Source organism: Carica papaya, chromosome 5, assembly GCF_054855325.1.
Source record: "Carica papaya isolate Zhongbai chromosome 5, ASM5485532v1, whole genome shotgun sequence".
In the NCBI taxonomy this organism is placed as follows: Eukaryota; Viridiplantae; Streptophyta; class Magnoliopsida; order Brassicales; family Caricaceae; genus Carica; species Carica papaya.
Window position 1 is genome coordinate 39587631 of NC_142313.1, and position 15584 is coordinate 39603214.

At 35.0% G+C, this 15584-nt stretch overlaps 1 protein-coding gene across 4 annotated transcripts in view; it reads left to right on the plus strand.

Moving 5' to 3' along the window:
- LOC110821055 (GTP-binding protein-like protein) overlaps window positions 1–14649 on the plus strand; it is a 36037-nt gene extending 21388 nt beyond the window's left edge. For 3 of the 4 annotated variants that reach the window (XM_088220866.1, XM_088220869.1, XM_088220867.1), the window contains 6 exons: window positions 4925–5179; window positions 5413–5559; window positions 5641–5668; window positions 5981–6051; window positions 12547–12606; window positions 14037–14649. In XM_088220866.1, the coding sequence (XP_088076992.1) occupies window positions 4925–5179; window positions 5413–5559; window positions 5641–5668; window positions 5981–6051; window positions 12547–12606; window positions 14037–14105 (630 nt within the window). In that variant the 3' untranslated portion in view covers window positions 14106–14649. Of the gene's footprint in view, window positions 1–4924; window positions 5180–5412; window positions 5560–5640; window positions 5669–5980; window positions 6052–12546; window positions 12607–12734; window positions 13274–14036 lie in introns of those variants that run through there. The other variant, XM_088220868.1, reaches the window with a different exon arrangement.
- Window positions 14650–15584: the final 935 nt, after the last annotated feature.

Genomic DNA, 15584 nt, shown 5'->3' on the forward strand with positions numbered 1-15584 from the left:
TGGAGCATTTTCTGACTATGAGTCCTTAAAGTATGGCATGGTCTCCCCTCTTAGTTCCTTATTCCCCTTAACCACCCTCCTACATTATTGACACTTCTATGATGACTCGCACACTATGGAAAAGGTTTCTGTTGTCCCCCTCTCTAATCCACTTTGATATGGCTTTCTGTTTCCAATTCGATTCCTCCATATTCCATAAATTGGCCAATTCAAGCTGAATACCATCTCTACTCTCAAACTCCTTTCTCCCCAAACCTGCTTCTCCCTCCAAACAATCTAGTCTCTTGAACTCAGAAAATGACTCATCTCGTTTCCTCTTTGCTCCCCCAAGATATCCTTTTCCCACTCCTTAAGCTTATCTTTTTATCATGGATGATTTCTTGGCTATCTTGTAGTTGGCATGACCCTCAACCTCAAATCCTCCCATAGAAGGTAATATGCTAGGGATTTGATTTCACCTATACATGGGCTATTAAGAATATTAAAGGAATGAGTTTAATTATTAATATGTATCCAATTGTAGAACTTCCAATTATTTAATTATATAAGTTCAGGTCTAATTAACTTACTTGATGAGAATTAGCTTCTGAATGTCTTTTTGAGGTAATCATATATGGTTCTTACTGAGATATATTAAGTTCTACGAAATCTTTTTACAATTAAATCTCCCTCTAAGGTAGATTTAAACCGACCACACAAATTTCTTAAAATCTTTTTTAGGACTAGTTTTATTCCATTCATGATATATCCTATAGGTCGCTTGAATATATCCTATAGGTTGCTTGAATGATCTTCAAATGCAAGGATCATTTTAGCATTTAAAATTATCCTATGTCATACTCTCTTTGTTTGATATATTACTATAATAAATTCCACAATCAAACAGCTAAAACATTCTAAGAATAATAGAACATAGTCGTCATGCAAAATAATGAATTAAACCTCATTTAGTTAATTTAAGCTAAGAACATGGAGTTTGGATCCATCTAGTCTTAACTTAACAAATTACTCTATGATATTGTTTAATAATATAAACATGAAATCAAAGAGTATCATCATGCTTCTTACAAGTAAACTAATATGTAAATATATTGTACAACTAAACAAAAATGCTTCCTACAACTAAAGAAAAGGAAAGAGAACTTTTTCTCTTGGTGATGAACGCGCTGATGAAGTGCCTCCCTCGAGTTGCCATACTACTCTTCCCTCCAAACTCATGGAACCACTGCTGTTTCCATTCTCCTTCATAACCTTGTAATGTCCCGACTTCTCTTCTAAGAAGAAAACGCCACATGTATAAAATGTACCTATCGTGCAGCGATATGATAAAAATTGAAACCATTCATCCCTTGTACAGAGTTACAAGACATAAGGCTCACTACGATTTCTTTACAACAATACGCTACTCCTATTCTACTTTACAACTCAAAATAACAAAAACTAGAGAATTCCTTCAAAGTCTCTTACTGGCATTGGTGCTTGTTCCAAATCTGCCCTAATCTGAAATAACTGTGGAAATTTGAGGTGAGAATTCCACTTTCTCAGTAACCTGTTTTGCGCCCCTCCCCTCTCTTGGGAACTCTTATCTTAAGAGTTGATTACTCTTTAGTTGATACCCCGAGGGGTTCATTTATAGCTTCCAGAATCCCCATAAATCATTCATAATCAAAACTTCTATTCCTAGAATACAAATCCAAATCTAAGTTCCTATCCAAATCCTTTTAAAACTCTATTTCAGTTCTAGAAGATCATGCGACACTGCAGTGTCAAAATTTTTCAACTTGAAATTGTTCTCCCCTGTTTCCGGCATAACAATGCCCAAGTCTTGGCACTGCAATTCCCAAATTATGACGTTGCAGCCTAGGCTCTCTTGTTTCTGGCACCACAGCCTCTAAATCCTGGGACTGCTGCCTTAAGTGTCTGTCCTTTGTTTAAGACCTCGATTCTGTTGAAACTTCCCAATTGCTTCTAAAACTACAAAATAACAAAACGTGATATATTTTCACATAAAATGCTTTCAAAACTAGTCAAATTTAAGTTTTTAAATTTTAATTTAGTCGATATGAAACTAACTTATCGGTTGATTTAGTTTAAATATATTTACATGGTCTTTTGTAGTTCTAAGATGAGAGGGTTTCATTCAAGATACTAAATTAGTAATAGTGGCAAGGGATAAAAGGGAACAACACAAAAGATAAGGGAGAAGAAGTCAGATCTGTTTTGTTGGAAACCTCTTAGTTGGAAAACTTTGAGATCCTGATTCCTCAGCTAACTGGAACTTTTCTGAGGAATTGTATTTGAAGGGCAGCTGTCCTTTCTGTTCTTTGGTATGTTATTTTCTGAAATTCTGGTAATAGTTTCTATAGCACGGTGTTTTGTGCGCAAGAGAAGCGGAGAGACTGGAAAGTCCCTGGTTGATAGGAAATTTATTTGTAATTTTGGTCAGTCTGTTTGGTGTTTATCAGTTACATGGAAATAATCCTTGATTGAGCTAGTTTCTGGAGGAATGTTTGAATTACAATATGATTTTGACTACTTGATAAATGTTTCTACCCTGTCTTATTGGATTTTGTGGAAGATACTGACAGAATTTTCTCTTGGTATGGAGCGAGCAAATATAAATGATATAAAGTGCCTTTTTCTTTTGTCTTGATCTTTTCTTCGAGGCTTCTTAGTTCTATTCAGACTTTCCTGGATGTTGACTCTCAGGTTTAGTTACTTTGGTATTTATTGTGTTTCTAATTCTTAATCTCTGAGTATTTGATATTCTCTTTTATTCTCTCCATGAACAAGATGTTCTTGGTTTGACATTTTTCCAGATAGTTCTTAGATTCTTTCCCAGAATTTATTGATATAAAAAAGAGAAATTACTAAGAAGGAAAGAGAATTCAAGAAATAAGGATAAGGTGTTCTTTCACAGAAAGAAATGAAATCTAGAAGAAAATTACTGAGGATGCTAAAAACATAAACTGAAATATTTCTTCAGTTTATTCTTTTAGCAAAGGAAATGTGGCAAATTTAATATAAGACAAGCTCCAAATTCCTTTGCATGACAGACAAAGGCAACACTTAACAAAGATCATGTGCCTTTGGTCACAAAGAGGTCCTATAAACTACCGTCCCAAATAGCATGTGTATGGTTAACATGTGGTTAGAGGTTTGTGGCATTTCATGCCAGCCACTTGGACTTAGCACCGAAGCATAGATTGCCTCTCTGCAAAGCACTTCATGACCCTTAGTCTTTACACAACTTCTCATATAGGTGAGAAAAAAATACATTTTTTTCTCAGAATTGTGAAAATCTAACATTGGAACTGAAACTTGTTCTTGAGGAATATGGCCAAAAAGGCTGAGAAAGGTGTTCTTGAGAGAATATAATCTCCGGACAAGAAAGTATTCTCTCTAACAAGGCTAAGCATTAGCTTTAGACCCGCTTAGCTCCTAAATCAAATTATTTTGTGCATGGACGTATTTCTCGCCCTTCTTCACTTCTTTTCTGGGTCCATATCCATGTTTTTTTTTTTTTTTTGTATATTACCATCCATCTGAAGTATTCTTATTTGAGTCATCTAATTGTACAAATTTATTCTGTCCCAACTTCCTGATATGAAAGTTGTGTTTGGTTTAATTTCGAATCAATTTCTAGTCAATTCTTAGTTTAATGTATCTTACTATTCTTCTTTTTTTTTGAAATAAAAAGTGTGAATATATATTAAAAGGGTACCAATGGGAGTACCACCTATTAACAAATTTACAAAATTGTTAGGGTGTCAATAACATCCCCAAAATCCTCATCTCTAATGATGTTATGACCCAAAATAATGTATCCAAAATAATTAAACCATAACTCTGTAAGTCTATTAGTATCCATCTCAGTACCATCAAACTGAGCTCCTATTCCTTTCTTTCCAAGACACCCAAAAAATGATTGAATGAATGAGCTTAACAATATTCTTTTTCAGGCCAATCCCGTTCCAAGCCCATATCTCATCAAAAACCGAGACTGAAATGACCTAATTGATCCTGAGCAGTCTAAGAATCTGGCACCATAGCTCATAGACCACCTGGCAGATTTTTCTCATACTATTCTTAAAGATCATGATTTTTCATGTTTTGCGTTACCACCATCTACATCTTGAATTCTTTGATGGTGGAATTTTAATTCCTATCTTTCAAGATGGGGGATTGAATTTCCACCATCAAAAAAATTCAAGGTGAGTTTTCAAACACAATAAACTATTTCTAATTGTATTTACTAAGGCAATATGAGAATTAAGATTAAGAAATAGGATAAGAATTGAACCAAATATAAACGTAAGTGTTGCAAAAACATTTTGGCATTTTGGTGGTTCGATAATATTTCCTTCAACTCATAGGCTATGGGATTTGACATCTAGTTTACTTGACATTCAATAGGTGGTGAGTAGATTTACCTCAGTTGAGCTCCTTTCTTGGGAAGGTTAGGTGCTGGTAGGAGCAAGAAGCACATCATCATGCTTATTCCTCTCTCTATTTCTTGGGCTCTTTTTCGAGAGAAAGGAATGAAGAGTTTTTGAGGTTCATGATTTCAGACCTTATGTATTTTATTTAAAGGTCATCCTCCTTAATGGAGAAGATCTAGGGATCTTTTTCATTATTTGGCTAGCTCTCCTGTAACCTTTTGATCACTCTTATACATTGACATTACCTACTTGGTGCTACTATTTACAATATTTCTTTTTATTTCCAAGAAAAATTATTTCTACTTAGTAGCTATTGAATATATACAACATAATATTTGCTTTTTTCGAGTTTTATTCATCCTACTCTAGTTTTGTCAGAACTGCCTTGACCTTCCTTTGAGTAGATATGCATAAACACATTTGTATCAACTGAAAGTGGTGAGGGTGTGTCTTAGTTATGACAGCAATGTTACTTGCTGCAGGAGGAAGCAGAAAAGATTGCCTTGGAGAGAATTCAGCAGGCACTTATGGATGGAAAACCTGCAAGATCAGTTAGTTTGACTGATTTTGAAAAGGATGCCATCAAGCATCTTTGTTTGCTTACAATGAAACCAGTAATCTATGTGGCCAATGTTGCAGAATCTGATCTAGCTGAACCTGAAAGTAATCCCTATGTCGAACAAGTGATGAATCTTGCATCCAAGTTGCAGTCTGGACAAGTGACAATCTCGGCACAGGTTTGAGATAATTTCAAATGGAATCTTCTATAATTTGAGCCATCATTTTTATTATTTTTCCTTCCTAAGTGTTGGTCTGTAAGAATCTATATGTAGTTTGATGGCCATGAATTTATTATCTTTTTCCAAGAAAAAAGAATAAGAACAAAACTTCTTATCTTTTGCCTGTTTCTGACCTATAGCTTATATTAACTTTTACCAATCAGAGAAGCTGAGAAAGCTTGTTGTTGCAGGTTGAATCTGAGCTTACAGAACTTACATCTGAAGAGAGAACAGAATATTTGAAATCTCTTGGTGTAAATGAAAGTGGTCTTGGAAACCTTATCAGGGCGACATACAGTCTTCTAGGACTTCGTACATATTTTACTTCTGGCGAGAAGGTGAATAAATATTTGAATGTAGTTTTATGCGATATTTCGTTAAGGTCAAATGTTGAAGGAACTTGTTTCATTTTGTCTCAGGAAACAAAAGCATGGACAATACTTGCAGGTTAGTTTTGGCTTTTCTGGCTGTTGAATTTACATCACATGCTTTAACCAAGGATAAAATTAACTCCTAATGGACCTTGACATGCTTTAACGAAGTTGGTTCTTTTACTTGCGCCAGCAAGACATGTAACCTACCTCCAAAGTGCCATTGGGTAGTTGGTTTGGTAATGAGCTACAGATTTTATTTTTGGGGGTGGAAAGGGATAGAGGGGAGGAAGTCTCTGGGTCAGTTAATATCTTTTATACTGTCTTTTATTTCAAAAGAAACAAAAAAATCTTTTATGCTGTCTTAATTGTTATTTATCGAACTCAGGAATGACTGCACCTCAAGCTGCTGGAGTCATTCACTCAGACTTTGAGAAGGGTTTCATTCGAGCTGAGACAGTAAGCATCTTCTGTTGAATAATATCCACTATTTTCTGCCCATATGTTTTGCATTCTTTTAGATCAGAGCTAAGCCGTTATGGTCTTGGACTTTGATTTTGTTATGGAATGAGATATCTAGAGCTAGGGTTTGGGGCTTGTTAAAGAGAATCCACTAATTGCTAGAGTTAAAGACTCTAAATCTTCTTTTAATAATTATTCTCTTCCTTCTATGGCTGAAATTTGGAAATAGGGAAGAGTGGACAGACTTCTTTTTACCATTTGGGATAAGATCATGATGATTTTAGGCTGAAATCTGAGTATAAATATATTGGAAAAAGTGGGTTGACTTCTTCCTAATATCTAGGATAATAGTCACCGTTGTTTTATGATTCTTAGTTAGCATATTTATTTAAATAACTAAGGAATACGAATTTCCAACAACTCTCTTTGCGTTTGCCTATTTTCTGCTTGTTATTTATTGGTCCCTCTTCAGCCTTTTCTTTCTTGTTATCGACTATAAAATTACACTGCTCTTTCATAATGTGTTTGTCCTCACTCATTGAATATGAAAAACGTATTCAATGTTCGATGAATTGTTTCCTAAAAGAAAAATAAAAATCTCTAGATGGAGAGAATATGAAATCTGGAGGTTGTTCTTATGCTGCATGTAGGTGTAGAGAAAAAAGTGATGAATCCTTAGGGTGATGGAGGTGTCTGATTAATGCACAAGTCTTCAACCATCTAATGGAGTGAATCTATATAGTATCTCCTAAGAGCTTGTGCATCTGCCTGCCTGGACATGTGCATCTCTACTAGTAGCACCTAAAGATTCTAGGGGAATCCAAACTCCTTGCATAAGCCGCGTTAGTAGAACACACTCACCAAATGGCATACATACACAACTGATCTGTGCATTGTGACACTTAAAACTCTTCTAGAAGCTGAGGTGTTTGCTTGTCCTATAGAATGACAGACTGATCATTAGGTCTTGATACCACCAGTACAATGGACAGTTCCCTTACTCTCAAATATTTCTGCCGTGCATATTTTTCGCTACAACTGTTTTTGCTCCTTTTTGGTGTTGTATTTTTGCTGGTTTGATACTTGAAAGCTCTATAAATAGGCCCTTGATTTGTTGAACAAGCGCATTTAATCGCTCTTCCATGTGAACGTGGTCCTCATAAAATTCGAAAAAAGCCTCAACTGTTGTTCGAAGGTGCCAACTTCTTCCTTAACCAGCTTCCCTGACACCAATTTTTCATGGAATAAGATTTGAATATAAGAATTTATTATGGTCCCAAACTTTCGATTTGGTAATGGAATAAGGTAAATAGTACTAGACTTTAGGACTCATTACGGAGAACCCACTGATCTGTGAAGTTAAGGGCTCTAAACAATTTTTTTAAAATAATTATTATCTTCCTTCTATTGCTGAAATTTGAATATAAGTAAACAGGGAATAGTAGGCAGACTTCTTCCTAAAATTTAGGATAAGATCACCATGATTTTGGGCTAAAATCCGAGTACAAATGAATAGGAAAGAGTGCGCTGACTTCTTCCTAATATATATGATATAATCACCATGGTTTTGGGCTTTCTTAATCAGCTTATTTATTCAAGTAACTAAAAAATAGGAGTTACCTAACTAAGAGTTTGCTGTAACTCTTGTTGCCATTTACCTATTTTGTGCTTGTTGTCTACAGAACTATTTTCTGCTTTTTCTTTCGTGTTCTTGACTATAAAATAAGCTTCAGTACATTGCCTTTTGGTGGAAAGTGCCATGGACATCCAGTTGATATTTAACCAGTCTTGCCTGCAGCAGTATATTACGAGCACAGAAATTATTTTCAAAGTCAGTTATGATGAAGTACTAAAGCTTTTCTAATAGCTCTGGATTTCTTACCGTCATAACTCTAAAGGCAAATATTCCCTTTTCGAGCATGATAAGAGCAGATTTAATTGTAACTTATGTGCCCTGCAGCTGCAGTGAACTTGGCAATTCTTTAGTTTATTAATATTTTAAACCTTTTACCAATTTAGATATCTCCATGTTGAAAATGAAACCTGAGAAACTTTGTTCATAGTTCATAAAATTTAGGCAAGAAAATTTGATTCTTAGGCTCACAGTCCCGGATGCTGAAGGAAACATGCCTGATAAGGTCTAACATAGACTATTTAAGTGGAGGAGCCTTCTTTGTTTGGTTGTGATCATTTATCCAGTTTATATATGGAAGTTTTTGTAGAATAATCTTCAAATCCATTAGTCATCAAGCATGGACTATTAAGATCTTCTCAAGAAAATCTAATGTTTTAGCATCACAGATGCAAACATGTCTGTTTGAGCTCAAACCCATCCATGATAAAGAAAAGAATAATAACCTATGCAAATACCGAGAATGATATTGCTTGGGCAAATATATTACACACTTTTTATTTCAAAAAAAAAAAGTTGTTTGGTCTAATAACTACTTTTTTTTAGCCTCAGAAATTAATTTTTTTGGTTATAGAAAGTAACCATGCGGTTGATAGTCCACATTGTGTATGACTCTAAAACAAGGATAAACATGAGAGAAGCTACAAACTGAAAATATATTTTAATAGAAAGAACAAGTTGGCAAGTTTGTATTTAGTTTATTTTTTTTCTATTTGCTTTAGTTTATCATTTATAACAGCTTTTGTAAGCTTCAACATGAAGGAAAGTGTTAAAGAATGAGAATGTTACTTATAATCTGTTAAAGAATGAAGACCATTTTTAATAGCATTTTGCAGTTTCTAGTGTAGTAAGCTTGTAGTCTTATTTTTCCCTATTCTTGTCATAGCTCTCCCTATAAACATCCGTGCTATTTCTTCAACATATAACAAGAGAAATATTGGTGGAGAAACCGATGAGTAGAGGGGGATTAGGGATCAGATCATTGGTGGAGTTTAATCAGGCTTTACCAGAGAGTGGCTTTGGAGATTTATGACAGAGGATGGGGCTTTATGGAGAAGGATTATCGCTGCTAAGTTTGGAGTGGATAATAGTGGGTGGTTATGCGGGAGGGGCTCTGAAATCCATGGGAAGAGTCTTTGGATGCGGATTGGGGATGGTAAGGCCAATTTGCAGAGGTGTATTGCTTGGAAGGTGGGTAATGGAAACAATATCAGATTTTGGCATGATCAGTGGATGGAGGGGGGCCCGCTGTAAAGATTCCCCCAGATTTTTGTGATCGCTCAGAATAAATATGTGAAAGTTGGGGAGTGTTACGGAAGAGGAAATGGTGATGTTGATGACTGACAAATTATGGTTAACAGAAGGTTAAATGATTGCGAAGTTGGTGAATATGAGACAATGTTAAGCACACCTTCAAGTATTTCACTAGAGAATGGTAATGACTACCCGAAATGGACTCTCTAAAAAAATGGGCTGTTTTCAGTTAAATCCTGTTATAAGTGTATGATTAGAATTGAGAATGAAGCCGATCATTTTCCTCACAAACAGATTTGGAAAACTAAAATCCCACTAAGGATTGCTTTCTTTGCTTGGGGGGTTTGTAGAGAATGTATATTAACTATAGACAAACTGTGGAAGAGGGGACAAACTCTGGTTAATGCCTGTTACCTTTGTTATAGAGATAAAACAGTATCCAGCAACCAAGAGCTAAGGGAGGTGGCTAAAAACTTTTTTTCCAAGCTATATGAGGAAAGCTTTAATAGCTGGCCAAAGTTGGATGGTGTCAACTTTAAAAATATTTCTGATGCTAGTAACAGATCCTAGAAGCTGAATTTCTGGAGGAAGAAGTAACCGACTGTTTGAAGACTTGTGATGGTAATGTTTTAAGGCCACTAGAAGGCTTAGACAAGGGGATCCCTTGTCCCATTTATTATTCATTCTGGGGATGGAAGCACAAAATGGGCTAGTATGTGAGGCTTCAGACCTTCAGCTAGTGAAAGGGGTTACGGTGGGATTCTCATTTATTCTTTACGGATGACACTTTAATTTTCTGCCAACCTGAGGTGAAAACTCTTTTGAATTTGAGGTGTGTGCTACTATACTTCCAGGCTGTATCTGGATTAAAAATTAATTTGGAGAAATCAGAGTTAGTAAGGATAGGTGGTGACGGTGAAGCAGATCTTTTTGCTAAAGTGATGGGTTGCTAAGCTGTTAAACTTCCTATCAAGTATTTTGGAATCCCTCTTGGCGCCAAATACAAGGATTCTGGGACTTGGGTACCGGTGCTGGACCTTTTTGAGAATAGATTTAGTAAGGATAAGTGGTGATGATGAAGCAGATCTGTTTGCTAAAGTGATGGGTTGCAAAGCTGTTAAACTTCCTATCAAGTATCTTGGAATCCCTCTTGGTGCCAAATACAAGCATTCTGGTACTTGCGTACCCGTGCTGGATCTTTTTGAGAATAAACTTGCAGGATGGAAAAGGAACTTTCTTCCAAAAGGGGGAAGATACACATTAATCAAGAGTACATTGTCTAATCTCCCAATTTATTACCTCTCTACTCTCACAATACCAGTCAATATTGCTAAGAAATTGGAGACACATTCAATGCCGATTCCTATGGGGAGATGATAAGGAAAAACGCAAATTTCACTTGGTAAAGTGGGAATAAATTAAAAATCCATTATCTTTGGGGGGTCTTGGATTTAGATTGATTGTTAAAATGAATAAAGCTCTCCAAGGTAAATGGTTATGAAGGTATTGGAAAGAAGATAACAGATTATGGAAAAGAGTTGTTGATGCCAGGTGGGGCTGTCTCGATCTGGACAGCAGCGGTTTCAGACAGTCTATACCTCATGGCAGAGGTCTGTGGGAGAAGGTCCTCACTCAAATGGCCACAGTTCTGGGATTGTACCAGATGGAAACTTGGGAAAGGAAATAGAATACAATTTTGGCACAATGACTGAATGGGTGATGTTTATGAAGCTGTTATCCAAGAATTTATGACCTAGCACAGTCAAGAAACATGCTGGTTGAGAACGCTTACTAGGTGAAAAATAACTCTATTGAGTGGTCTATCAATGTGAAAAGAAATTTAAATGATTGGGAGATTCAAGAATACGAAGACATTTTGAAGATTCTGGCTTCCCAACATATCAGCAGCCAGCCTGATCAGATCTGGTGGTGTCTAGAAAAGAATGGAAATTTCTCTGTCCGCTCTTATTACCAGCTTCTGTTGAATGTGGGTACTGAGGGTTTCATTAGTTTTCTCTGGAAACAACTACGGAAAACAAAGGTTCCCCCCCGTGTTGCTTTCTTCGCTTGGGAAGCTTGTTGGGGGAAGATTCTCACTCTGGATAAATTAAGGATGAGGGGTCTGGTAATAGTGAATGGATGTCATCTATGCCTACAGGCTGAGGAATCATGTAACCATCTACTCTTCCGGTGTCCTACTGTGTATAATCTTTAGAGTATGGTCTACGGACTGTTGGGAATCAATTGGGTTATGGTGGGTGCAGTGCGGGATGAAGTGTGGGCTTGGGAAGGTTTATGTATAAAATGAAGAATTGCTAACTTAATTCCATTGGCCCTTTTTGGGTTCTGTGAAAAGAAAGGAATGATAGAGTTTTTGAGGGTAAGCAATGTGGACTAACTAGATTAAGAGATAAGTAGATATATTATTTTGATACTATTTTGATTGGTCATGACATTATTAATGAAGAAGATTTTGGAAATGTTATTGACACTCTAATACTTTTGTAAAGTTTTTTACATGGGTGGTACTCCCGTTTTGGTACCTTGTTAATATACATTTTACACTTTTCATTTTAAAAAAAATGCATGTTACCTTTGTAAGAAGGCGGAGGAGAACTGTAGTCACTTGCTCTTTTGGTGCCCAATGGTTTTCAGTTTATGGACAATGGCATACAGAAGCTTGAGGATTGATTGGGTGATGACGGGGTTGGTTAGAGAGGAGATGATGACATGGAAATATTTAAATGGGAGATATCCATTATGCAAATTGATTCCTCTCACCATTATGTTGATGGTTTGGAAGGAAAGAAATAAGAGAACTTTTGATGGTGTCACAAACACAAAAGATTTTGATATTCTAAAAAATAGATAGTTCAAGACCCTTGAGTTTTTGTTATCGGGTCAATCATCTGAACTCACCGAGGTTTTCGAAGTATTTTGGACTCGGGTTGATTAAGCTATGTAATTATTGTAAATGGGTTGCATCCCCTAAGGTGCTTATAGTAATATATACAGTTTTTATTTCAAACAAAAAATAACAAGACAATATTTTAATTAATAGTTTATCTTCTTCTTCTTGCAAATATACTAAACCAAACTAGCGATTAAATTCAGCACAAGTACCTTGGTCTTTTAGCTGCTCTCTTTGGGGTCTTTTTCTATTGTCTCTTGAAAACTGGGATAAAGAAATATTGGTTAGAAGGGAAGTTTATCAGAGTATTCAGATCTATGAATTGAAAAGCTATGCCTGTTACTAGTTGAGACATTTTGCACCTTGTCTTGTCATGTAGTATTTTCTGCTGGTAATAATTTTTTTTCCTTCTCAGGTATCCTATGATGACTTCGTTTCTTCTGGTTCATTTTCAGCTGCAAGAGAGAAAGGACTTGTAAGTTGGTCTTTTTTCTTTTCTTGTTATTCTTCCTTGAGTCTATATAAATGGTTTTGCAAGCATGCATGCACATATTTCTCAAACAGTTCTTTTGGTTTTTTGATTCACGGGCTTTTTTCAAGTAGTAATCCCAGCATACTACAGCAGATTTGGGTTCATATAAAAGACTTCCTATTATATGATCCTGATTTGACCTGAGCGTAACTCTGATTGGGGTCGATTGTGGAAGGATTGGAAGACGATTAAATGATCATTGAAGGACGTGAATCTTCATGGTTATCTATCACCAGTCAAGGACATTAAGTATAAATCGACAAAATGGAATAATCCAAATGAATAGTGGGTCATGATTAGAAACTAGATCTTGAAAAAAGGCATTCAGTCTCTCCAGATTAGACTGGATTTGACATATAGGATTAGCATGAATCCAGCAGCCTGTGCACAAAGAAGTTTGTAATCATGAGCACACAATTTTATCCATTAAAATCTGTAGCCACATCGATAATACGTAACATTAATTTGGATTGAAGAAACCTGCTCAAAGCTTGTGGGCCTTAACCACTTCGTTGGGTCTAGAATCTATTTTAGTGAAGCCTAGGCTTTATTTAGTATATGAGGATATTCTTATTTCCTAAAAACTTACACGAGGGACGTTTATGTGTGATATTCATGTATAGATAATAACCAATCTTTTAGAAATTATTTTAATTTCTAATTTATTTTAAACTCACGCTAAATTTTTACAATTGTTTTCTGAACATTGCTTTCCATTTAACTACTCTAGGTACTTTTATATCTCATATAGGAACATAGAAATAAATTTAAAAAATATTTTTGTGTTCCAAATAGTACAGTATATATTTGGGGGAGGGGGTGTTTTTTTCTCTTCGTCTATTGATTCAGTTACCCCCTTATTCAGTCCTATTAAGGTAATGGGGAACTTAGATATTGAAATTGTGGCTCAAGGGTATACTAGCTGCTATTATCTTCCTATTTGCATGAGGATTACTGTCTTTTGGAATAAGTGAATTCCATACAAAATGTAAATTTACTCATAATGCAAAATCTCTGTGTTCGGAATTATTTTAAATGATGGAATGAATTTCATGAAAAATATATTTACAATCCTATCAAATTTGAGGAATTTAGAATAAACTTAATGATTAGGAGAAAAAAATTAAAATAATTGTATACCTTTGTTTAAATTCCCTCAAATAATGCCAACTCCATTGAATTCTATAAAATATTTAAAACTAATTTATTTTCAAGTACAAAAATATATTGGTAGGTAAAGGATAAACATGAGAAGTATAGCAGTTGGCATGGTAATACTTGGATTGAATCTTTCCATTCGTCAAGGGAAGTCCATATGTAGTAGTGGCCTGAAATCTTATCTCTCACTAAAGCTATTCTTTTGGCTTTTGCAGTTGAGATCTGAGGGTAAAGATTACATTGTACAGGAGGGGGATGTAATGCTGTTCCGTTTCAACGTGTAACAGTACTACCGTTGAAAAAGTATGTACATTGTTCTTTTATCCACCCAAACTGGTCAAAATTCCATGATACGGTGCATCTACCGACATCTAGAGTTAAATTGGATGACGATCATGTCCAATCGAAGCAACTGTCAACTGCGACAGAAAGTATTCCTCTCAATTTATTTCAAGTAAGTCAGAAATTTATAGTTACATCAACAGAAGCAATGATAAGGAAATTCCTCCTACTCACCCTCATCCCAGGACGAACGGGACAGAGAGATGGAGCAATAAGAACGGCATTGTTGCAGGGTTGAGAGTTGTAACATCTGATAGGTAAGAGCAGTGTTATTCACTTAACAAACAATTGGGGTGTATTTGTCACCTCTACAGATCAGTCTGGCATTCAAAATTTGAATTATTTTTTTATTGTAAAATTGATTAGGTTGGTAAGCAAGAAAGATCAATCTTGCTGTTCCAAAAATCATGCCTAGAAAATCTCAACCCTCTATCATTTGTTTTATACTAGTATTAAATGCCTGCAATGCCTCCGGCAATTTTCTCCCCTTAGGCAAAATGCCTGTCTTTTTTAAGTCATTTTTTTTGCTACTTTATTGTTGGACACAAGCTAAGAGATTAAGCTTAGATGATCGGATGTCCTTTTCTGCAACTGATAATCAATTGTGTTATTTTGCTTTCTTGACAATAAAAGTCTTTCAGAGCTTTTGTCAATGTATTGGACACTGCTTTTGCTTCTAAGCAAGCAAGTAAAATATTTCTGGCTTCTAGCACTTTAAGCTGACCTAGAGAAATACCTTTGTTTTTATAACCTTTAGAATAAATTAATTAACTTTGTGAAATTATTCTCATTTTCATTTAGTATATTATAATTTTTTTTTTTTTGAAAATATAAACTAAACAAATGGGGTAATTTGTTTTTCAACATTTTTAAATCTTATTAATTTTAATAAAAGGTAAAATAGCTTTTTACTTTCCTTTAAGATTTGGGAAAGTAATATGTAATGCCCTGAGTTTTTAGTCATAGTTATTAAACCAAATTAGTTGGTTTGATCTTAGAGTCAGAAGCCTAGCATGTTCGTTTTGATAAGTAGTATATCAAATAAGCATAAGGTTTGATTAAAATAAGTCAAAAGCTATAGAAGTTAGTGAAATCATTTCAGTTTTGCTATTTGATCATTTGGTTTTTCTTTTATTTTTATTTAATTTGTAATTATAATATGTAAATGCTCAAAGTTTATTAAATGAAGTGGAAAGTGGAATTTAAAGGCACTAAAGTAGAATTGCTCTTTACACACATGTTAGGGATAGGCGAGGAGGATATTTAATGTTGGATATAATTTATGATTGTATTAGTAAACCTACATATATTTAATAATAATAATTATATGTTATACGATATCATAAACATTAAACCTAATTAAAGTGATCATATAGGATTAAAATGTATGCTTAGTGATATCTCATAAAGTGTAATAGTTA